At 46.4% G+C, this 23970-nt stretch overlaps 1 protein-coding gene across 13 annotated transcripts in view; it reads right to left on the bottom strand.

Moving 5' to 3' along the window:
* Positions 1 to 317: 317 nt before the first annotated feature.
* LYN (LYN proto-oncogene, Src family tyrosine kinase) overlaps positions 318 to 23970 on the bottom strand; it is a 109281-nt gene continuing 85628 nt past the window's right edge. For 12 of the 13 annotated variants that reach the window (XM_060419898.1, XM_042253797.1, XM_042253799.1 and 9 more), the window contains 3 exons: positions 9160 to 9313; positions 7183 to 7314; positions 318 to 3984 (listed from right to left, as the gene is read on the bottom strand). In XM_060419898.1, coding sequence (XP_060275881.1) covers positions 3782 to 3984; positions 7183 to 7314; positions 9160 to 9313 — 489 coding nt within the window. In that variant the 3' untranslated portion in view covers positions 318 to 3781. 13 annotated transcript variants of the gene reach the window in all.

The following is a 23970-nucleotide window of genomic DNA, read 5'->3' as shown; positions in this document are numbered from 1 at the left end:
ACAGGAAATTAAACTGGAAGGCTTCCCTCTTACACATCTCTCAGATTAGGACTTTCTGGGATAAATTTTCATCAGTTTAATACAACCTCAATGTCATGAAATGGAGTACAAATGTTATCAAAGCAACTCATTCAAAAGCATAGTTTCCATAAGTTGTCTTTTTAAAAAGAGTGAATGGTGAGCTAAATACTTGCATGACTTTTCTCCCCAAATTAAAATTTTTAGAAGAAATTTTTCTCACATCTGTCTGGACTTCAAGTGGGGCATCTTATACCTGCTTAGAACATCTAGCCGAGTCACGAAGACGCCACTGTAAAGAAATTTCACTTGTTTTATTTTGCAAGAAAATACGAAGAGAAACCACTCTATTCCTTTTGTGGCCCTGAATGCAACTGATTCCTCAGCCGTGAATAAGCGATCCCAATGTCCAGGTATTCCAGAGTGACTGTGTGAGCTCACGGCGATCTTTTTTTTAAAGTGTCAAAGCACTGAATGGAGAGAACGGTGGGTGTATGGGTATCTTTGTGTACCTATAGTCATTATTGCCATCAGGAAGAAAGGCAAGGCACCCCCAGTTCATCAGAAAACCTCATGTAGTCACAGCACAGAGATAGAGAACTGATGTCTCATTCAACCAGCAGAAGTAGAAATGCAGGTACAGAATCGGGGAAAAGGTGGGTGATGTGAGAGGATCTCTGATGGGAATTAAGCGTGGGCATGGAGAGAGGCTTTAAAATCAGAAGGGTGGGGGGCTGACCCATAGGATGAGCAACTGTTTTAATTCAGTTGAATTTATTAGATGCTGGTGCTTCGCGTCCTTTTCGCTGCAGCTTCCTCGGCTATAGTTGGTTTGAGCAAAAGGAAAGCCTTCAGCACAGGCAAGATGAGAAACGAGCTCACAGTTAACTTCAGTGCCCTCGACCTGCCACATTGTGTAAACAAATATGGCCCCTCCTCTAATGAACCCTCTTCTGCGCTCCTGGGTGTGGTGTGTCCCCTAAAGGCAGACCCAGACATGCTTCACTGGCGGGATTCTGACAGCACCCCGAGAAGGCTTCTGGCGGGCCTATGGAAGCACCGAGTGTCCCCTCCTCCCAGGGACACATGTCAGGGCTACGAGCTCTGCTTTAGGTTCAGTGAGCTTCCCGTTTGTAAGAAAGGAAAAAGCCACACTTCCTCCTCCGTCTTCCTCCTCTACTGCAGCCACCTTTGGGAAGGCAAGCCATCTAGGGAAAGAGAAGGTCTTCTTTTGAGCAGATCACTTTGCAGTACAGGTCAAAGCTGGGGCTGGCTCTTGAACCTGGGCATGCACTATGCTCACCTTAGATTCCTGGGAAGCTTTTAAGTTCACTGACACCCCTGTATCTCCCCCACCCAGTGGAGAACAACAGAGTCGGGCTCTCGGGGGTGGAAGTGGGGTGGCCATTCTGTTTTTCAAATTCTCAATAATGACCTGGGACATGAAGATGTAACCAGCCTGCACGTCTCTGTGGACCCCGAGATTAAACAAGTACCTGCCCAGGCCCTGGTTCTGCCAGTCAGGAGCCCTAAGAGTGCGTGTTGTCTGCCGAGCACCACCTAGTTGGATGTCGAGAACAAGCGAGGAAGCCCAGGCGACAGCAGAGACGCTGAAGGCAAAGGAATTCAGACTTGACCTGGAGGTGGGGTGAAGGGTGGGGGGACAGTTGAATGTAAAACTGCCAGAGGAAGCAGAGTGGAGAAAAACGAGGTAAAGGTGAATTTGATCATTTCCTAGAGATGTTGTTTTGCTTTGGGGATTCCTTATGCTCTTTCTTGATGCTGGATCACGTGTGAGCTTCTGAAATGGAGTGTGAACAGGTGTGTGTATGTAAAAAAATGCAGCGTGGTGAGTCACGTCACCAGCTCTGCAGACATTAGATGGTGATAACAGTTCACCTTTGTGAAGGTGGCTCTTGTGAGTTGAGAATTTTAGAATACTTACAATGGACCTTTAAAAAACATTATATGGGAAAGGAAGTTCAAGGTTAGGGGAAAGCAGAATATTTCATCCTTTTCTCCAAGCACCCAACACCTAGGCAACACATATAAAGTGAAATTGTAATGGTGCTTGGTAGATAAGCCCGGTTTCCCTGCTGGCTCAGTGGTAAAGAATCCGCCTGCCAGTGCAGGAGACACAGGAGATGTGGGTTTGATCTCTGGGTTGGGACAATCCCCTGCAGGAGGAAACGGCAACCCAGTCCAGTATTCCTGCCTGGAGAATCCCATGGACAGAGGAGGCTGGTGGGCTGTAGTCCATGAGGTTGCACAGAGTCAGATAGGACTGAGCTACTGAGCACACACACATATACTTTACTAAGCCTATTTGAAAACAAATCCTGTTGGGCCCCCCGACAGGGATGATGGGTGTCCAGGCCACCAACTCCTCAGTTCTCCAATCTGAAAACACTCAAAAGATGGAGGCAGAACTTGTACACATTTTTCAAACGATGTAATCAATGGAATCACCTCCCAACCCCCACTCCCCCACCAACTGGTACCCATTTTTATATTGACAGTTGGAAATGTTAAACATCAGTGAGAAACTTGAGATGTTACTGACCCAGGTGTATTAAAATAAGATCAAAAATAGAAATATTAGGTATATACACAAACAGCATAGGTGAAATGTGATATGACATAGCCTTTTCCATTCAAGCTACAGTAGAAAAATTTAATAAACAAAACCTCTATCTAATTGCTCCAGTGATTCAGAAAAGCCTCCTCACTCATTTAGTTTCCAGCATAGCCTCATATAAATAGACTCACACAGACCACACAAAATTTAGAAAAGATTGCTGAATCACAAAAATAGCCCCTGAACACGGCATTTTTACTTCCTAGAGTACAACTAAAATGAATACTTGATCAATAAAATAATGTTCAGAATCATTTGAAGCAGTAAAGAAAGCTCTGATGTTTTGTAAGGCCCTAGAAGTTCCGCAGAGATTAGAATCATCTTGTTCATCCAAACTACAAGGTCCAAAGAAGTCTGGATAGAGGAAATTGTGGAATTGAAAAGCTGGACTGTTAAAAAACATTCCTTCTATTGGGAGAGCAGTTCCTGAAGCTCCCTTCCAGGGGAGCTGGGCAAACCTGGGTGGCTGGGGAATCCGCGTGGCTTAACACAGTGGCCCTGCCTGCTTGCTGACGACCCTTTCAAGGAAAGAGATTCCTCTGCCCAGCTGGGGTTCTGAGTGATCTCCACGGAAGGAAGTGCTGACCCGTCCAGATTTCAGGGGGTGGGAGGTCACAGAAATCTGGGAAGGACATGGAAGCATCTGACTTCACCTGAAAAATCTAACAGGTTGGATTAGTAGATTTTTTTTTTTTTTTTTTTAACAAATTAGCTCAAGCACAGAGAACATACAAGGAAGTGCAATGAAGACAGCTGGTTATTTCAGTTGTGCTCCTGTCTGTGATCTACTGAGATGGCCTCCAAACCTCTGAGTCACATGCCCCCTTGTAAACAAGAGGCCGATGTGGGTGCACTTTGGTGGGATAGGTGTTTTCTTCTCAGAAACCTATGTCCGGGTGTTGGACTCGCAGAGCCAGTGTGCCTGCTGGGTGCAGGCTGGTGGACATATCGCCCTTGAGAGGAGACTCCTTTCCCATGGAAGAAGTCCTTCCTGAGTTTTAGCCCTGTGTGAAGGAAGCAAGGACAGCCGGGGAAGCCAGCCCAGGAAATAACTAGTGACCGGGGATTGTTGTTTTTCCCTTTGGAGGGAGGCGGCGGTCCCGTGCACGGCTTGAGTCCTCGGCACTAAGGCTGCTGCTGGTACTGGCCCTCGGTGGCCGTGTAGAAGTCGTCCAGCACGCTCTGTAGGTAGTCGAACGTCGGCCTCTCCTCTGCCTTTTCCTTCCAGCACATCTTCATGATGTCATAGAGCTCATCCGGGCAGTTCTCCATGCGGGGCATCCTGTAGCCCTGCGACAGGGCGGTCATCACGTCTGCGTTAGTTCTCCCTGGAGGTGAAAAACCCACAGGTACTGTTTAGAAGCCTGACCGAGGGTCACGTGATGCAGTGGTACCCACCTCCTTCATCCCTGGTTGGAGCGAGTGTCGGAGGATGCTGTGGGCTGAACTGTGTTCCCACAGTCCCCGCTCTCCTGGAAATTCCTATACTGAAGACCTAGCCCCCAGGACCTCAGAATGGAACTGCGTTTAGACATAAGGCCTGTAAAGAGGTGACCAAGCCTTTAGGGTGGGCCTAAGCCCCATTTGACTGGTATCTTTATAAGAAGAGGTGATTAGAACACGGGGATGCCAGAGAGAAGACAGATGGAGATGTTGTCTCAAGGGCCGAGGATGAGCCTTGGAGAAAGCAATCCCGTCAACACCTTGATCTTGGACCCCTACCCTGAAGAACTGCGAGAAAACACATTTCTGTTGTATAAGCGATTCAGTTTGTGGTATTTTGTTACAGCAGCTCTCAAAACTAGTAGAGGGGCTAAGGACATTTCTGTAAGCAACGTAATCCTATAAAGGAGGGCAGTACGAAGAGGCTCTAGGCAGCATTCAGCTGCCAAAGTAAAAACCAGTGAACGTGATAAGCAGAGACAGAGCGAGTTCTCTTTAACGACAAAAGGATGTTGGACCTGACAGATCTTGTGAATAAACAAGCCCAATTCTAACATTTCATCTCACTGTCTTTTGCACTATTTTTTTCCCCCAGCTTCTAATGGTAATTAATTAAAAAAAAAAAAAACCATCATTTTCTCACCTATTATCTCCCAATACTTTTTCAAAATCAGCTTTTCATTGCAAGTTTACTTAAAGAAGTCAGGATCCTTAAGTGAGCTAGACCAACTGTTTCATTTCCACTCCTCAAATTGTCCTCAGGACAAGAAGAGGCAGAGCTCGGCAGGCTCTGGGGAGGGAACCAGCGTGCCTGCGTGCTACGTCACTTCAGTTGTGTCCGACTCTTTGAGACTCCATGGACTGTAGCCCACCAGGCTCCTCTGTCCATGGGATTCTCCAGAATACTGGAGTGGGTTGCCATTTCCTTCTCCATGGGATCTTTCTGACTTAGGGATCCATCCTGTGTCTCTTAAACATCTCCTGCACTGGCAGATGAATTCTTTATAACTAGCTCCACCTGGAAGCCCAGGGCACCCACTATTCCTGCCGGGCTCTGCAGGATTGCTGACTGTGGAGGATGGCTTTTACTCTAATCACTTGTCTCAGGTTAGCTCAGACACTGAACTGTCCGTCTTTGACACTGAGAAGAGCTTTAAGGGGAAAAAAAAGGTCATTTTAATAGTATTTTTCTCCATCATTAAAATGGGATAATAAAACATGCTAATTCAGCCATTTTAGCAGCCTTCCCTGGTGGCTCAGTGGTAAAGAATCCGCCTGCAGTACAGGAGACCTGGGTTTGATGCCTTGGTTGGGAAGATCCCCTGGAGAAGGGGATGGCAACCCACTCCGGTATTTTTGCCTGGAGTACCCACGGACAGAGGAGCCTGGCGGGCTACCGTCCATGGGGTCGCAAAGAGTTGGACACGACTGAATGAATAAGCAACAACAACAACAGCAGGGGCTGGAGGTGGGTAGGTGGGTCGGGGAGTTAGGGTCTAATGGGTACAGTATCAATTTGGGAAGATGAAGACGTTCTGGAAATGAATGATGGTGATAAGTCCAGTGGGTGAGGGCAAGGTGGCCAGGATTCCATAGGAGGCAGTGATGCGGCTCTGGGCCAAAATCTCCTTCTCTGAGCCCCAGAGCCTTGTCCACAGATCACTGTGGAGCATGCAATACCTACCACACAACACTTGTAAGGTTGTATGTTTATTGATCAGGTGTCATATATAGGCAAAGTATATAATCTTTCTCTATAGGTTGCAGATTATAGATAGATATCTGGGCTGATTCAGAAATACCGTCCCCATTTTGCGGTGGTTTTATTCATTAACTTCGGTGTCTAGAGCAGAGCAGCCACCAGAATATGAAATCTGGCACCGGAGGGTTTCACGGGACCGTCAGCCCACTGTGTAGGCCCCACCCAAAGGCTTCCCCCTCCCGCCAGCCCTCTAGGCCCAACAGCAGCAAAGGTGACTAGGAGCCTAGAGGCCACATCACTGCTCCGCCCCAAAGTCTCCCATCTCTTGCAAAGTCAGAGGTGAAGCCCCTGGGCAGCCTCTGAGGCTCACATCCGCTCCACGTCATCCCCACACCTCCTGCCCCTGCTCGGGACCGGTGCTCTGGCTGTTTCCCCCATGGGACACCCAGCCCCGGACAGCCCCTGGGGCTCTCTGCCAAGGCACTGAGTCCCTGCTGCTACTGGATCGCTTTTAGAACCTGCACCCCACCCCCTCACCCCAATCCCTAAACCATCACACCCTCCCCCAACAGCATACTTCCCATCCTACATACGGTCCTTATTATCAGTGATTATTACAAATGATTGTAATTAATACTCAACCATTAGCTCTCAAGGGAGGAGCTGGGACTGCTCCATCCAGCACCTTGGGAATGCTTAGCACCCTCAGATTTTTGAATGAGGGAATGATTTAAACATTAAAGGTTTACTTTTAAACTGGCCATATCCATTGATTTTGTGAAAAGCCCAACATTAACAAGAAAGAGAAGGCTTTGGGGAAAAGTCCCTCTGCTTCCATGTTCTGGAAAAGGGACGGCTGGCAGAATCTGGCTGGGAAGATGCTAGGCATCTGGAAATACTGAATGACGTCCCCACAGCCAGTAAGTTGAGGATGTGAAGAATCATTTGTTTGCAGACAGAGGTGGTTGTCTCTTGAAGTGGCAGAGACTCCAAAGTACATTATACAAATCTCTGTTTCAGAACTGACCAAGCAAGAATCATACAGCATCATTTCTATGTCCGTTTCCTCCACCATCCGGCGCGAGGCTTGGGAGGAGCCCCGTGTCTAGTCCTCCAACCATGTTGCTTCAGCAATATCTGTGACCGCGCCAGGCACATTCAAGGCTGTTGGTGGTGGAATTCATTAGTGGATCGAAAGACATGCACTCAGACACGAAGGCGGAGAAGTGTCTAAGCATATTTTACAATACCTTCCACTAAAGACAAAGTTCTCACACCCTTGTCTTTCCTCTGGATATTTGTTCATCTTTTTTATGTCTCATACCACCTGGCTTTTTTCTCATATATATCCCGCAAATGGAAATAGGTAAGTAAGCAGTACCTGGGTAGGGAATTTTCCCATAGGTGACAATTTCGTACAGGAGAATCCCAAAGGACCACACATCAGACTTGATGGTGAAACATCCGAAGTTGATTGCCTCTGGAGCTGTCCACTTAATGGGGAACTTAGCACCTAGGGGAGAAGACACAGGGGCTTTACTTGGGTCTCTGAGCTGAAACGAAAAAGTCACAGGCGTGTGACTCTCACACTTTCCTTCTTTGAGGGGGAAAGTTTTGATGATTTATTTTGAATGGGTAACACATGCATATCCCAGGTGGCTCAGTGATAAAGAACCTGCATGTCAATGCAGGAGACCCAGGTTCAATCCCTGGGTCGAAAAGATCCCCTGGAGAAGGAACCGGCAACCCACTCCAATATTCTTGCCTGGGAAATTCCATGGATAAGAGGAGCCTAGCAGGCTACAGTCCATGGGATCACAAAGAGTCAGACATGACTGAAGCTGGTGAGCACACAAACACACAGAGGCCTGTCAAATTCTACAAAACCAATATAATAAATTGATCTCCTGGGTCTGAATCCTGGCTCTCCCACTTACTATATGGCTTCAGAAGCTTCTGAGCCTCTCCTTTCTCCTCATATAGAAGGAGGAAACAATACCCTACTTATCATATAGGGTTACTGTAGAGATAAATGAGGTAACGTATGAAAGGCACTTAGAACAGCAGCTGCCTCACTGCACAGCTCACTACCTGCTGCTGTCGACTGCTGGTGCTGTTGTTCAGCTGCTCACTTGTGTCTGGCTATCTGCGACCCCACAGACCGCAGCACACCAGGTTTCCCTGTCCTTCACTACCTCCCAGAGTTTGCTCAAACTCATGTCCATTGAATAGGTGATGCTATCTCACCATCTCCTCCTTTGTCACTCCCTTCTCCTCCTGCCCTCAATCTTTCTCAGCATTAAGGTCTTTTCCTTTTACCTACTTCTTCTCAAACTGTTTTCCCTGACCTGCCATTTTGCTGAAGGTGATTAAGGCCAAAGATACATTATAGTCCACTAAAGAGTTACCAAAACTTGAGGCAGGAGAACCACCTTAAGCGTGACAAATGCAAGAGATGTTTCGCAAATCAAAACAATGTTTTCAGTCTGTTTGTCACAGCTATGAATTCTGTGGGCACCTTCCAGAAATAACACACATGTCGTTAATTAATCCTTAACAAGTCTTAGGCATGTCAAGGAAGTGCTTGGCTCTTTCAGTAGAGAAAGCACTGCAAAAAACCCCCAAACACTACCCACTGAACTTTCAGGAATGAGACTGTCGGAGTCCTCAGATCACAAACAACAGAGAACAGTCTCCAGCAGGAGAGGCCAGTGCAGCGCCAGGCGGGCCGGCCTCGGAGCGGCAGGCCAGGGACTTGGGGTTTCCACGTATAATATGGAACGTGGGGAAACAAAGGAGCGTGTTTTTGCAGTGTTACGTTTACTTCTGTGTGTGTGTGATAATTCTCATGTTTTAATTTGTATTGGGTTGGCTAGAAGGTTCATTCGGGTTTTTCCACAAGATCCAATGGAGAAAACTGAACGAAATGTTTGGGCAACCTGACAGTTAGAAGGCCAGAATACAGCCTTGAATAGTATAGCATAGAATTATCGTTACAAATATTTTTTCTACAGTGAAGCAAAGTGTACCTCATTGGGTGAAAAGCTCTGACATGTAATATGAACAAAGAATTACGATTCTGCCAAGCCTCTTCTTGTTTTGCCTTGCTTAATTGAAATACAAATGACAGCATTTTTAAATTTTATAAAAGTATCGTACAGAGACAATCAAAAGAGTAATTTTTTAGAAAGAAAACAATTAGGATATACCACAAACTGCAACTATGGTACATTTTGAATATTGTACCAAATGAATTCTTTTTTTTTTTTTTGATGCCTATTGTAATTGCTTTGTTAAAAATAGGCAAAAACAAAACAAAACAATAACCAAACACCTAAAGATGGCTCTGGGAACATACCTTCTCTGGCTGTGTACTCGTTATCTTCAATCACTCGAGCAAGACCAAAGTCTGCGATTTTGCACATGAGAGACTCGGAGACTAACACATTAGCGGCTCGTAGGTCCCGGTGGATGTAGTTTTTCCTCTCGATGTATGCCATTCCCTCGGCGATCTGGAAACAGAACAAGGCTTTCCTTTAGACGTTCTACTTAGGCCCAGAGAGGAAAATCAGAAAGCTTCTGAGTTCTTGTATGATATCTGAAGGTTCAAGTTTTTCAAACAGAGGGTAAATTAAAACTGCCCCCTTGAGTCCTCTCTAAAATAACTGCTCCTCCAAATCTCCAATGATGACAATCAGTCTCAACATGATTTTTTAAGTTGTCTCAATCTTTCTGAATGTGTGGAGGCCCTTTTGAAGACTCTGTAGATACGAGGACGTCATTGTCCCAGCTTTTCAGAATCGAAAACAGAGCTGGGGGATTGATGCGCTAACAGACGCAAAAGCAGGCTGGACCTGTCACCACACATTCATGCAAGAAAAGTTGATTCTAGATTCCATTAGCCAGAGTAGTCTGATTTCTTCCTGCTGTTGCAAAATAGAGAAACAGAGCTGGATTTACTGGTGTCCCTGTCACCACATCCCTGCTGTCCAGGTAGCTGACTGCCCACAGGACCCAGGCTTCAAGCTCTCTCCGCACAATCCCTCCAGGATGAGCAAAAGAGTCACCCAGACACAAAGCTGATGGATGGCAGGAGAGAAGCAATGAGCCAAAGATAAAACAGGGGAGGTGAAACTGCTATGTAGCATTTACTGGAAAATTGGGTTAAGGAATTAAAATAGGGTTATTTAGGAAAACATTACCAAATTATTAAGATAAGAATCAAAAAGTAAGAAAGGAAGGGAGGAAGGGAGGGAAAGGAAGGAAAGAGAGAGGGATGAGTGAAGGAAGGGAGGGCGGGAGGAAGGGAAGGACCAAGGAGCTGTGTCTGGTGAGCAGTTAGAGGGAAAACTAATTAGGATTACTTCACACAGGAATGAGTGCATTCTGCAGATTCTACCTTGAATTCCAGGCAGCTCAGGGTGGCGGACTTGACTCTTTCCTAACTCCATCCTCAACAGCATCCTTCTTATCACTCATCAAAGGCCAGTTCAGCCAGGCGCTGCAGCTCAGCAAAGGCTTAGCTCCTTACTACATGTGATGCTTCTCCCAACTCCAATGACTACAGACTGGGACTATAAACTCCAAAGACTGGACTGGGAACCAGGAAGAGCCGAGGTTTGCTGTGATTCCAACGCAAGCTGGACACTGCATCAGGGACCCTCGCCAGACACATCTCCAGGACGTGACCCACCACTCCGAGGAGCCCAGGGACACAGGCTGAATCTCTAACCAGGGGCACCAAGGACTCACATCTCTCTCATTCTCGGTGACGGATCTGAATGCTCAGCTCATGAAAAGCATCCTGGGAACTTGTTGGTAAGGCTCTTCTTACACACTCACTGAGTTCTGCATTTACACAAACCTGAATGCATTTTTAAAAAACATGATTCTCTGAAATAACAACAGACTTGCAGCAAGTCTAGCTTATTCTGGCTTTCTTTTTCATCTCAGGGTTTGTTAAGAAGCTCATATTGCAAATAATAATAATGGCGCTCACTGAGACAAAGATTCGAAACAATAGCATTCGCCAAGTGGAATAAACAATAGATATGAGAGCGTAACAAAAGCTTTTGGATAGGACTTGTTCTGAGGTCACAAAAGACTACAATTCTCTTTTTATATAAAATGTACTATTTCCCTGGTCTGTATGCATTGGTCTTTCTGGGTTTCTTTCTTTTTTTAAACCTTAATCTTTTTTTTTTTTTTTTTTTTTGGTTGTTGTATTTACTTTGACTAAAGTAAAACCAGCTCTATTTCTCTATTTCGCAACACCAGGAAGAAATCAGAGACCACTCTGGCTAATGGAATCCAGGATCAACTTTCCTTGCGTGAATATGTTCTACCTCCTCTGGGCCACTTAGTCTAGCAGCTGTCAGCACGGAAGAAAAAGCTGTTGCATAAATACATCACCCCCAGGCTCAGCCATTCACCAGGACCCAAGGAGGGAGGGGCAGTGCTCACCTCCCACTTTCTTTTTAATTAAATTATAGTTTATTTACAATGTTCCAGTCACAATGTACTGCAAAGTGACTCAGTTATACCTGTATATTGGATTGGCCAAAAAGTTCATTCCAGTTTTCATAAGATCTTACCGAAAAATTGAATGAACTTTTTGGCCAACCCAATACATGTGTATTCTTTTTCAGATTCTTACCATTATAGGTTATTACAAGATATTGAATATAGTTTCCTGCACTCTACAGCAAGTCATTGGTGTTTATCTATTTTATATACAGTAGCATGGATCTGGGGCTTCCCAGGTGGCTCAGTGGGTACAAAATCTGCCGGCAATGCAGGAAATGGGGAGATGCAGGTTTGATCCCTGGGTCGGGAAGATTCCCTGGAGGAGGGCATGGCAACCCACTCCAGTATTCTTGCCTGGAGAATCCCATGGACATGGTGGGCTATAGTCCCTAGGGTCGTGAAGAGCCAGACACGACTGAAGTGACTTAATATGCATGCATGCATGCAAACAGCATGTATCTGTTAATCCCACCAGCTTGGGAAGGGTGAATTGTGAAGGAGTTAGGTGGAGTCGCTCAGGTCTGATGAGGACAGAATCTGATTCAGGAAGATTCCTTTGCACCCAGAGGTATTTTACATAGATGATGATAATAATAATAAGGTGGCTGATTGACAGGTAGATAGATATATAGAGAGATGGTAATAACCATCACTTCTCCCAGCACTAAAGGAGTGCTTTTCATGCACCAGACTCGGTTTTACCTTCATTAAACCTACTTCACATTTCATCTGAAAAACAAATCTATCAGGAAAGTTTTATTTCCATTATACACATGTGAATGAGACTTAAAGAGGCATAGGAACCTCCTGAAAGTCACAGAGGGAGGGAGAGAGCCAGGACTGATACCCAGGAGGGCCGACCTCCAGGTCACATCCCAGAATGTCCCATCAGCAAGAAAGCTCACAATTAGATGCTTCTGGAACTCAAATTTTTCATCAAGAGGAAACTATTTCGCTGAGAAGAGGAAAGAATGCTTTTGATGTTTCCTCTTAGAATTCATTGTTGATAAGCCCAACTTTCACAGCTCCGAAATGCTATCACAAACCCTCCCCATGTAGAGCTCAGGAAGGACATACAAGCTTGGACACGCATGGGCTGTCTTTGTCTGGAGCAGTGCTTCTCAACCTTTTCTCATTATCACCCTCTAAGGAGAAAAATTGGAGGGCAAGAGGAGAATGGAATGACAGAGGATAAGATGGTCGATGGCATCACTGACTCAATGGACATAAGTCTGAGCAAACTCTGGGAGATAGTGGAGGACAGAAGAGCCTGGCATGCTGCAGTCCATGGGATCGCAAAGAGTTGAACATGATTTAGTGACTGAACAACAACAACAAGAAAAATAAATACTAAGAAATAGGATTTCGTCCAGTAGGTCTGAGCTGTGGAGGGCCACAGAAACATCTAAACTTTCCTCATCCCCCATGAATGAATTCTGACTCCCGTGGGGGCAATCTTGCCCCATTTTGAATTCTTGGTCTAGAAGCTAAATTAAGCAAAGAAGGTATAAAGCTCATTTTTCCCTATGACTCAAAAGTGGCAAATAAGATGGATGATGATATATTCTTGGCTTGGATGAGGTTAACACTCTGTCAGAATGAAAATAACCAGGCTAAAATTAAGCAGGAAAATATTCTTTCATTCAAGTAGCCCTATATATTGTGAAAAAAGCAATAACTATCTTTACTTTCAGAAAATTCGACAAGGCTGAAAGGAAATTATTTTCCTAGAGTCATGCCACAGGTTAGCGCAATGGTTTGGAAGTGACTTTAATTTCCCTTCTGCTCATTTAGTGGTTAAATTCAGTTTTAACCCTTATGACCATATTTCTTAACTCTGGCTGGCTGTGTCCCTGGGCATCTTACGGTAACCCAGGTCTCACCCTAAACCCCCTAAACCTGCACCCCTAAGAGTGAGGCCTCCCTGGCTGGCTGTGATGTGCAGTCCAGGCGAAGAACTGCCTTGGCCCTTGTCACTTTCCGGGAGCTTGACTCCGATCCTGATTTATTCAGTAAGAACCTGGGTTTTAATAAGCTCTTTGTCTGCACACTGAACTTGCAGAAGCACTGCATTAGATCCAGTGCTTTTCAACTTCAGCTGTCTTAGGATCTGAAGTTCTACACAGACTGGCATGAAATCCCAGTCTCAGCCTCATGAATGGACGGACGATTGTCCTCCTAAGGCTGGGGAAAGGAGGTCCCCCCACAACTCAACTGAGGAGAAATAAGGAGCAAGATGAGCATAGCCGGCAGGAAAGAGCCCAGGCGGGGAGGCTAGGGTGCCAAGCGGGGGCTGATGGCCCAGGTGGTGGGCAGTGCAGAACATGTGTCCTGAGCTTCTGTTTCTTTTGTAACTTAGGGAGAACACCAGGCTCACAGCTCAGAGGCAGGGAAACTGGAACCCTTCCTGCACATCAAGGTTCTGGGGTCAGGCCGTTATTGACAGGGCTTAGAAAATTGATTTAACCTCTCAGCTTTAAATAGTCGGAGGGGATTCTCTACCTCTTGAGCCATGTCGGCATCATACCAGCATCAGGCTCAGTGATGCACAAACATGAGAAAATCTTGCCTTTCTGAACCACCTGCCAACACTAAAGAAGAACTAAAAATGTCTCTTTCTCCATGCACTAATTTCCAACTCGGTACTAGAGTGTCTGTGTGTGAAGCAAGTGGAAATTTGAAGTAAAAACCTCCCCTATGACCTAAAATGAGAATATTCATACAAGGAGACAAGGTTGGTGATGTGTCTGGACTCTTGGTTTAAAGCTACCTTGATTGACGGTCACATGGGCTGGCCATTTCCTGAGGTCAAACAGCGTGGCAGGCGTACATGTCTAGTTCCTCTTTTTCTACTGTCAGTGGAAATATATGGTGACATTTTCTCTCTTTAATGTTTCTGTGTGCAAGTGTGTGTGTGTGTGTGTGTGTGCGCGCGCGCACGTGCGTGTACAGTATCCCAAGAAGACAGGGAAGAATCACTTGGAAGTGAACCGCTGGGACCCCCACCTGAGCAGTAACCCAGCAGCTTCTGGCAACATTTCCCAGGCATCTGGTATCCAGTAAAAGTTCTAGGCACTGAGAAGACATTAAAAATGGTGCTTCCTGAATTAGAGGTCAATCTCATCTTGCATGCATGCATGCTCAGTCACTTCAGTCATGTCCAACTCTTTGAGAACCCATAGACTGTAGCCCATCAGGTTCCTCTGTCCATGGGATTCTCCAGGCAAGACTACTGCAGCGGGTAGCCATTTCCCTCTTGAGGGGATCTTCCCGATCTGGCGCTCGAACCTGGGTCTCCTGCATTGCAGGCGGAGACCTGCAATGGCTCTGTACCACTGAGCCATTAGGAAAGCCCCAATCTCACCTTGGTGCTAAATAAGCAGACCCCAGCCTCTGGCTGTTCTCCAGGGAGGCCTTTCAACATGCTGTGAGAAGGAAAAGTGTGACCATTGGGCGACTGCCAATCAGCTTCCCAGACAGGACCAGAGAGGACGCTCTGACCCCAAATACTGGGAAGCCGCTGTTCTGAGAAACGGGCGAGTAACAGGTTATCTTCTCAATAAGTGATTTGTAAAATTTTAATGAGCAGAGCCCACACGAAACAGAGCGGATGGAATAAAGGAACCTAAATGACGGACTTGATGTGATTTCTCGAGCAAAGCTAAAATCTGCCCCAGGAAATTCCAGCCCGAAAGAAAACTGGAACTGAAAACCCAGCCTGTCTTCGAATCGGCCAGTTGGAAAACATTTGTCACTTAGATGAGCAGTGAGAGAGAAAGAGCAAGAAGTCTGCCAGCAAGCAGGAGAGACTGAACTTTGGTTTTCTTGTGGCATGTCGTGGCACCTGTCCCATGAGGCATTACTCTCTAGATACATATTTTCTTCCTACACTTGGGAAAAATGGAATTCAAATAATTAATCGCTTGCAAAAACCCTAGGGAGATTACAAAATAATAATAGTGTTAATATTAATAAGCTGGAACTGAGCCAAAGGGTAAAAGCCTCTCAAGCCTCTCTGAAGGGTTCTCTCCATCACCCTGGGGTTAATCCTAAATGGATCTGAAAAGACCATTTCGTGACAAAAGAAAAATAAAATGCAGAGAAAACCGTCTTCAAAAAGAAAGTTTAAGTAGGAACGCATTTCCTTGGTCCTCCAAACGGCCCAGCATTTGCTTTGTGTCAGGTGATACTTCCCACAGACGTACTTTTCTATCATTATTCACTGAGCCTCCATACTGGATCCCTGCACTCTTTAGTCCATAATTTGGATGAAGGAAGCGATGGCTTAGAGAGCTCATTCCTTGCTATGCTGGAGCATCACATTTCTTAGAAATTATGTTTTAGCTTTATTGGGTTATTAAAATATTCTTCTTTATTCCTCTTTTTCCAGCAAAACTTCTTAGAAATACTGGAAACTATGGCTTTGATGCTGATGGTGATGACGATGGAGGCAATGAGGAGGATGGTGGGGACAGTGACGGCGATGATAATAGTGACGGTGATGATGACAGCTACCAGTATTGGCTGCTTACTCCGCCCAGGCACCTTGCCAGGCATTTATAATCCCTAAAATAAGCCTGTAAAGCCGCCAAGATTCCTAGTAAAGATGAGAAAGCGGAGTCTTGGAGAAGTTAAGATTTTTTTCCTACACAGACTTGGATTTGAATCCAAAGCTGGCTGGTCCTACCCCCTCTGCCCTTAATTATGTATCTGTACTAGCTTTTTCCTTTTAAAAGGGCTACAAACAGTAGAATGCTTGCAAGTTGACATCAGGGGAAAGGGGAGAAAGGAGAAATAATAACTAGATCATTTAACAAGTGGCCACATTAAAGTGTGCAGTCTGTAATATCTTCATAGCTGAAAGATGAGGGCAGAGTTTGACACATACAAACTCAGGGCTGGTGAGGTTCTCTGATAGATCAAAATTTAATCGGTTCAGGGACTTCCCTGGTGATCCAGTGGTTAAGAATGTGTTTCCCAATGCAGGAGATAGGGTTTGATCCCTGGTTGGGGAACTAATATCACACATGCTATGGGGCAACTAGACAGCCCGTGCATTGTAACTAGAGAATTCTTCATGCCTCAGTGAAGACCCAGTTAAGCCAAATTTAAAAAAAAAATCAATCCAAAAGCATGAAAGGACCCACAAAGCCTCAGGAAGACACAATTTCCACACAGACAACATCACAAAATAATCATACTTAAAGCAGTAAGTTTCCATCAAAGAGATTTACCTTCATTAGCAGAAAAGAAAGAAGCATTTGTCAACTAATTCTCATAGACCTTCTCCTGCAAATACTTATTGGACCAGCTCACATCCATTAGGATGGTTGTTATAAACACAGTCAAACAACAACAACAAAAAGAAAATAAACAGTGTTGAGGAAGTGGAGAAATTAGCTATTGCTGATGGGAATGTAGAATAGCACAGCCACTGTGGAAACCAGAATGAATGTTCCTCAAAAAATTCAACATAGGATTACTACACAATCCATCAATTCCACTACTGGGTATAAAGCACAAAGAACCAAAAGTAAATAGTTAATATTTGCACAATCTTGGACAGATGCACCCCCGATCATAGGAGCATTATTCACAATAGCCAAAAGGTAGAAACAACTCAAGTGTGATCAGTGGACGAAATTAAAAAAAAAAAAATTTGCAGTCTATACAAACAATGGAGTATGATTCAGCCATAAGAAGGAATAGAATTCTAACACAGACTACAACATGGATAAACCCTGAGGACAGTAAGCTAAGAGAAGTAAATAAGCCATAAATCATTAAGAAGGGCAAATACTGAACGATTCCACTCACGCACGGTACTTAGAGGATCAAATGCACAGAAAGGCGAATAATGGCTGCCGAGGGCCGGTGGGAGGGAGGAGCGGAATTAACGTTTCATGGGTGCACAGTGTCAGTTCTGCAAGATGAAAAGGGTTCTGGAGATAGATGGCAGTGATGTCCACACAGCAGTGGGAATGCCACTGCCAACCGGATGCCACTGAACTGTGCGTTTAAAAATGGATGAAATGGTAGACTTTAGGTTATGTGTATTTTATCACAGTTGAAACATAAAACAGGGAGCTTCCAGCTGCAGGAAAGCAGGAACAGAAGGTGGAGAGCCTGCTGCATGCAGCAGAGAGGCTGTGCAGTGCATTCTGCGGCTTGTGGTGGCACCCTCGCCAGGGACGCCCATGCACACCTGCGGGGACCAAGTCAAACTGGGCAGTGGTCAGGGCTCCTCCCATACCACTTCCTCCCCAGGCCACTCCTCAATCTAACCTCAAATAGACCCGGCCGTGATGTGAATACACAAGCAGGATCAGCAGGAAGTAGACCAGTGACGCCTCCGAAGATAGTCAGCCGGCTGTGACTATGGGTCAGAGACTCACAAGGAAACACAGGGGCAAGTTTCTTCTCAAAATCTCAACTTTTCCACTCTATGAAATGCAATAAGAATAGCATCACCTGAGAGCGTCCAGATGAGACTGAAAAGGAGAATGCAAGACCACTCAATGCAAGATGGAGATGAATGATTCCTAACATTAATACATCCTACTCTATAGCACATGGATCTCTGCTCAGTGCTACGTGGCAGCCTGGATGGGAGGGGAGTTTGGGGGAGAGTGGATACACATATATGTATGGCTGAGTCCCTCTGCTGTCCACCTGAAACTATCACAATATTGTTAATTGGCTATACTCCAGTATAAAATAAAAAGTTTAAATGGTTAAAAAAAAAAAGATGAAATGGGATCATAGCAAATAGTAGTGATTTCCTTTTTTTTTAATCAATTTTTTTTTACTTTGGGAAAATGGGCACCCACAGGTGCCCAAGTACAGCCTCTCGCACACTGCCTTCCCTGCTGAGTGGCTGCCACAGCCCTTGGGAGGATCTGGAGCTGGACACCATGTCCACTGATGGGCTCCCTGGTATCAGCTGCCTGAGGCTGAAAAGGGATGACCTGTTGAGGATCACCTCCTCCCAGTCAGGTCAGGGACTCCCCACTCTGTACCCCCAGGAGAGGGCAGTGAATAACCGACACTAAGATCAGAAATCTCCTTCGCTTACTGTCCTCTCTTCTGCATCAGTTTCACTGCTGCTACTGTTATCAAGACGACATACTCTGACCTGCGGCTAATGAACCATGCTTATCACCTTGGAAGGAGAAGAAGGAAGCAAAACATTCTCAACTTATCCCAAGGATGGAGGAATGAGAGAAACGCCACTGGTTCTGCCCAAGCTTTTGCAGGAGAGAAGAGGTGTGATGGCTGGATCAGTGTTGCCTCGTAGGAGGAATGTGGCCTGACAGGGTTTGCCCCACACACCTCCAGCAGAGGGACAAGTCTCGGGATGCAAACGTGCAAATCTGCTCAATGAAAACTAAAACTGTCAATGACTCGAAAACATTCCTACTCTGATCTTATTATGTGGCAACTGGGGCATAATGAAACAGGTGCAGTAAGTAAAGAAAGGTTTTGTTACTTGTATTAATGGAAAAGTAGAGATTCCCCAAACATAAACCAAAGAATGGTAAGGAAATCACGATACAGTTACAGGAATAGAATATTATACTTTAATAGGTACATACATGTTGATGGAGAATTAAAACTAAAAAAAGGCTTAGTTTATATTTATTTATTTGGCTGTGTTGGGTCTTCGCTGCATCATGTGGGATCTAGTTTCCTGATCAAAGATCAAACCCGGACCCTCTGCATTGGGAGCATGGGGCCTAGCCACTGAACCACGAGGGAAATCCCTGGAGAGTTTTTAATTAAATGAAAAACTGTAATATTCCGTTCAATACATATAACACAGCACATATGGTACAAAGCTGATATGCAATGAAAAGAATAGTTAGAAAGGATGGATAATGATGAACTAATAACAACAACAACAAAAATGGTTAAAAGCTTAAAGAAAGAATTCCCAGAAAAATAAACTGCAAACAAAGAATAAATATAGGAAAAGATGCATGATTTCATCTATACTAAATAAACACAACTGGCAATAAAGAAACAGTGCATGCCTGCTAAGTTGCTCCAGTCATGTCTGACTCTCTTGCAACCCCCTGGACTGTGGCCTGACAGGGTCCTCTGTCCACAGAATTCTCTAGGCAAGAATAATGGAGTGGGTAGCCATAGCCTCCTCCAGGGGATCTTCCCAATCCAGGGATCAAACCCAGGTGTCCTATATTGGTAGGCAGATTCTTTACCGTCTGAGCCATCAGGGAAGCATCCTGCATTTAGGGTGGGCCCTAAATCAAAACTGAGGCCAGGAGAAGGGGGAGTTAGATGGTGAGATGGTTGGATGGCATCACTGACTCAATGGACATGAATCTGAGCAAACTCCAGGAGACAGCGAAGGATAGGGAGGCCTGGAATGCTGCAGTCTATGGGGTTGCAAACAGCCGGACATGCCTTAGCAACTGAACAACAACTAAACCGATGAGCAGTGTTGTTTTAAGAGAAGATACATGGAGAGACACACAGAGAGGAGAAGGCCTGTGAAAAAAAAGTGATGCTGCCGCAAGCCAGGGAATTCTAGGAACCACCAGGAGGCAGAAGAGGCAGGAGAATCCTCCACTAGAACCTCTGGAGTGAGCGCAGCCCTGCTGATACACTGAGGTAGGACGTCTGGCTTCCGGAATTGTGAGAGGATAAAAATTCCTGATGGTTTAGCTATCCAGTTGGTGGTAACTGGTTATGTCAGTCCTAGGGAAGTACACAGTGCTCTCAATGAGATCACTCAGGAGGTGAATCTGGAGAAAGAGGAGGTCCAAGAACTGACTTCAGGGACCTTCCAGTGTTTAAATGCTGGGAGCCGAGGAGGAAACGGCCATTGAAGTGGGAGGAAACCCAGAGAGCAGTGTCCCAGAAGTCAAGTGAAGAGGAATGTCTGGGAAGAGAGAGAGATCAAGCACACCGCTCTGAGTCTGAGGAGTGCCCTTGGACTTGCGTTGTGGGGTCACCAAGGAAGACTTGTCTAGAGCTGCTTGCTCGAGAGCTGGCGGGCTCGAGCGAGAGCCGGAGGGGAAGAATTGTGAAGAGAGAATATGGTCCCTCAAGGACCTCTGCCATGACGGGGTGGAGTGAATTGGAGGTAGAGGCAGCCGGAGAGGGGTGTGGAGGAGAAGGGGCGCTGTATCATAGTTCCTATGGGAACGGCACAGAAATAAAGGGAAAACGGCAGGGCAGAATTTCTAGGGCAATACCTTGAAAGGAGGGCTTCCCAGGTGGCTTGGTGGTAAAGAATCAGCCTGCAATGCCAGAGATGTGGGTTCGATTCCTGGGTTGGAAAAACCCTTTGGAGAAGGAAATGGCTACCCACTCCAGTATTCTTGCCTGGAGAATTCCAGGGACAGAGGAACCTGGCAGACTACAGTCCATGGGGTCACAGAGTCAGACATGACTGAAGCGACTAAACGGGCACGTACATCTTGAAAGGAAGAGGGGTCAGGACTTGGTGCCCAGTGCAGGCGGCCTCAGTCAGGAAGTAGTGAGTGTGCCGGCTTCTCCTCAGGGGGTGACAGCAAGTGACCCGAGAGAGCGGGAGGGGAGGGGTTTAGGCCCGGGGACATGTGTGTGTGAGTGGGGTCCCTATGGCAGCTCGACTCTCGTCTAGAAGCAGAAGAGCCAGCGCCTGCCGTCAGCACTGGTCACGGCTGGTGTGCGCACATGGGACAGGCGAAGGGCTGGGCTGGACGCAAGCGTCGGTGATAAAGAAGGGGGCAGGTGGTGCACAGAAGCCAGGTCAGGAGAGAAAAGAAACATGGGGGGCGGGCAGAGGAGGAAACATGGAGGCCTGGAGCAGGAGCCAGGCAGATGGGGGCTGGGGGACGAAGGGCAGGAATGGGGGCCTGCAGGCAGAGCCTCTGGTCGTAACCATGGTGGGGCTCTGGCAGCTGAGAACAGAGTCCTGGAGGAGAGGACGTCAAGAAACAGAAGGACTGAGCGTGAGGGTCTACATGCCTGGGTGGCCACCACCAATGGCTGGGGCTTCGGGGGATGGAGGGGGTGCCTGGGTGAGTGTTGCGCTGAGAGGCAGTGCCCAGGGATCCTGGGATGGACGGTGGGCTGGCAAATCTCAAAGCGGGGGGTCCAGAGAGGGGCAGATGGAAGGTGTGGAAACGATGAAGATCAGCTAAAACATAGGGCTGTCAACCTGAGTATAATATGATGGTTACCAACCAATGTGCAGGTGGTTCTCCAGCTCAGAGCAGCTCAGATAGTGATGTCATAGACACGACTCTGTGTGTGTGTGTGTGTGTGTGTGTGTGTGTGTGTGTGTGTGTGTCTGTGTATAACAGGTAACAAGGGCTGGAAACCCCGGTTGCTAAGAAAAGCCTGCCAGCCCCTTCACCCCTTGAATTCCAGCCTCAAAGGAATCTGAATGGCACTAGAGAGGAAAAACTCGTCCATTTAAAAGTGCTTTTCGGATTAAAAGCATCTGCCACTGGCTGCTATGTGCAACATTTCACTTATAGTTTCTCATCCCCCTGGCGTTCTTTACTCCACAGAGTAGAAACACGGCAGCTCTTTGTCTTTTCAGAAAGGCCCGGCTACTTCTGTTCTACTTCCTTTTTATTTTCTCTCACTGTGATTTTGACCAATAATGTAAGCTTGGTACAGGGAAGTCAGCACGGTCGGAGGGAGGGGAGAAAGAAATGTACCAGGAACATGTTTCATGGGTAAATCCACATGAAGAGTGGCCCAGAAAACACCAGAAACACAGGCTCTTCTAATTACTCATTCAGAGCCATGCAAAGCAGGCTCTGTTGTTTTAAACTGAACATGGGCAGCCCCCGCGTGGGTCAGTGCAGTCATTCGACAAATATTTATTAAGTACCTACTGCATGCAAGGCACTGTGCTAAGTGTCTGGGACACAGAGATAATCCAAAACTGCTCAAATATTCACACGGCAGTAGGTGCACTGAAAGAAACAGAAAAGAGAGAGTGGGTGGTCTCCAAGAGTGGGCTTGGGAGAGACACTGAGATAGGAGGCTGGTGGGCTCCAAACCTGAAGAAGGCTGGGGCCGTGTGCCCTCAGGCCATCAGGAACTTTTTGGCTTCCCTGGTGGCTCAGATGGTAAAGAATCTGCCTGCAGTGCAGGAGACCTGGGTTTGATCCTTGGGTCGGGAAGATCCCCAGAAGGAAATAGCAACCCACTCCAGTATTCTTGCTCAAGGATAAGCCCACTGCCACTAGGGCAGGGGGCCGGGCAGGACCCATGGGCCCACCATCTGGGGCTACATCCTTGGGCAGGGCTCTGTGGGGGCCGGAGGCTGGGGAACGGGTCTTGGTGCATGGAGGGGGCAAGGCTGCAGGGTGGCACCCGTGGCGGGGCACCATGTGGCCTTGGGCATCACCTCTCTGCTCTGGTGGCCCTGTGGTCACAGAGTTGTCCTTCTGGCCCTTAAGCAGGACCCCAGGCTGAAAGTGAAGCTGGAGAAAGTGCCTCCAGCTCCACCTTGACCTCAGAATGAACGCCAAGGACAACAAATTCCTCTTAAACTGGGGATGGAGTGACTTTTGGCGACTCAGTTTTAAGCCTTCTATTGGATTATATGAAGCCAGGGAGTGAGGTAACACAAGTGTCTTAAAGCAGGTATTCCAGGGGTGGGGAAGGAAGGACTCATCTGTGAAAGGCTACAAAAGCATCTAAAGGTTTTGGGTAAAGGTCATTCATGTAAAGGTCACTTGAAGTCATTTTCTTCCATTATTTTTTCCTGCATAGAAAAAGTCAATATGAACCTGCTTTTAAAAATAACAACCAAACGATTCCATTCAAGAAATACCAGGTATCAGTTGTTTGGAGAGCATGACTGAGAGAGGCCAGGAGGGGAGTTGGGTGGGCACAGGAAGGAGGAGCAGTCAGGTCCAGGGAGGAGGCTCCGGAGGCAAAGGAAGGGATTCCAGGAATCAGGGACAGAGGAGGAGACCCCGAAACAGGGAAGGGGACAAGGCCCCAGCTTAGCTTCCACTGGAATCATCACTGGAAACCATCCAGCTGTTACCGGGGGACTTCCTTGTTGCTGGTGGCATCCGTCCAGATGATTTTGTGGAACTGACTATCTCTGCAGACTGGTGGTTCCAACTCAGAGTTATTACAAGGGATGCCCTGTCTATACCCCATTTTATTGATCAGTAGATACTTCAGTGAGGACAGACTCAGACACTCTTAAGTCAAAGACTTTTGTATTAAACAGGCTGAGAATTACATGATAGTAGACTGAGGTATCTGACCTGCCTTGTTCCTCAATTTCCAACTTAAATGTGTCCTACCCTTTAACACGAGAAGGCAAAATGTATCTTGAGCATAATCACTATGTGGCACAAAGACCTGCATCTTGGCAATAGAGATTCTTTGGGGGAAAGAAAAAAACACTAAAGATATTATTAATTCTGAAAATCAGAATCTATAAAAGGGGAAAATACACATCAGCAAAATGCCAGGTGCAGGTGACCACAGGGCAACTCTGATCATGAAACTACAGTGGGGTGCAGAGGAAAGGACCAGTTATCGAGAGTCAGAGGAGCCACGGTGGAGCCCAGCAATTCTACCACTAGCTGTGACCTTGGAGTCCAAGGTCACCCCTCCATGTGTAACATGTATCAAAGCGAAAGTGAAGTCGCTC

The sequence above is a fragment of the Ovis aries genome, chromosome 9 (assembly GCF_016772045.2).
Source record: "Ovis aries strain OAR_USU_Benz2616 breed Rambouillet chromosome 9, ARS-UI_Ramb_v3.0, whole genome shotgun sequence".
NCBI lineage: Eukaryota > Metazoa > Chordata > Mammalia > Artiodactyla > Bovidae > Ovis > Ovis aries.
This window is presented reverse-complemented; position numbering and strand designations above follow the sequence as displayed.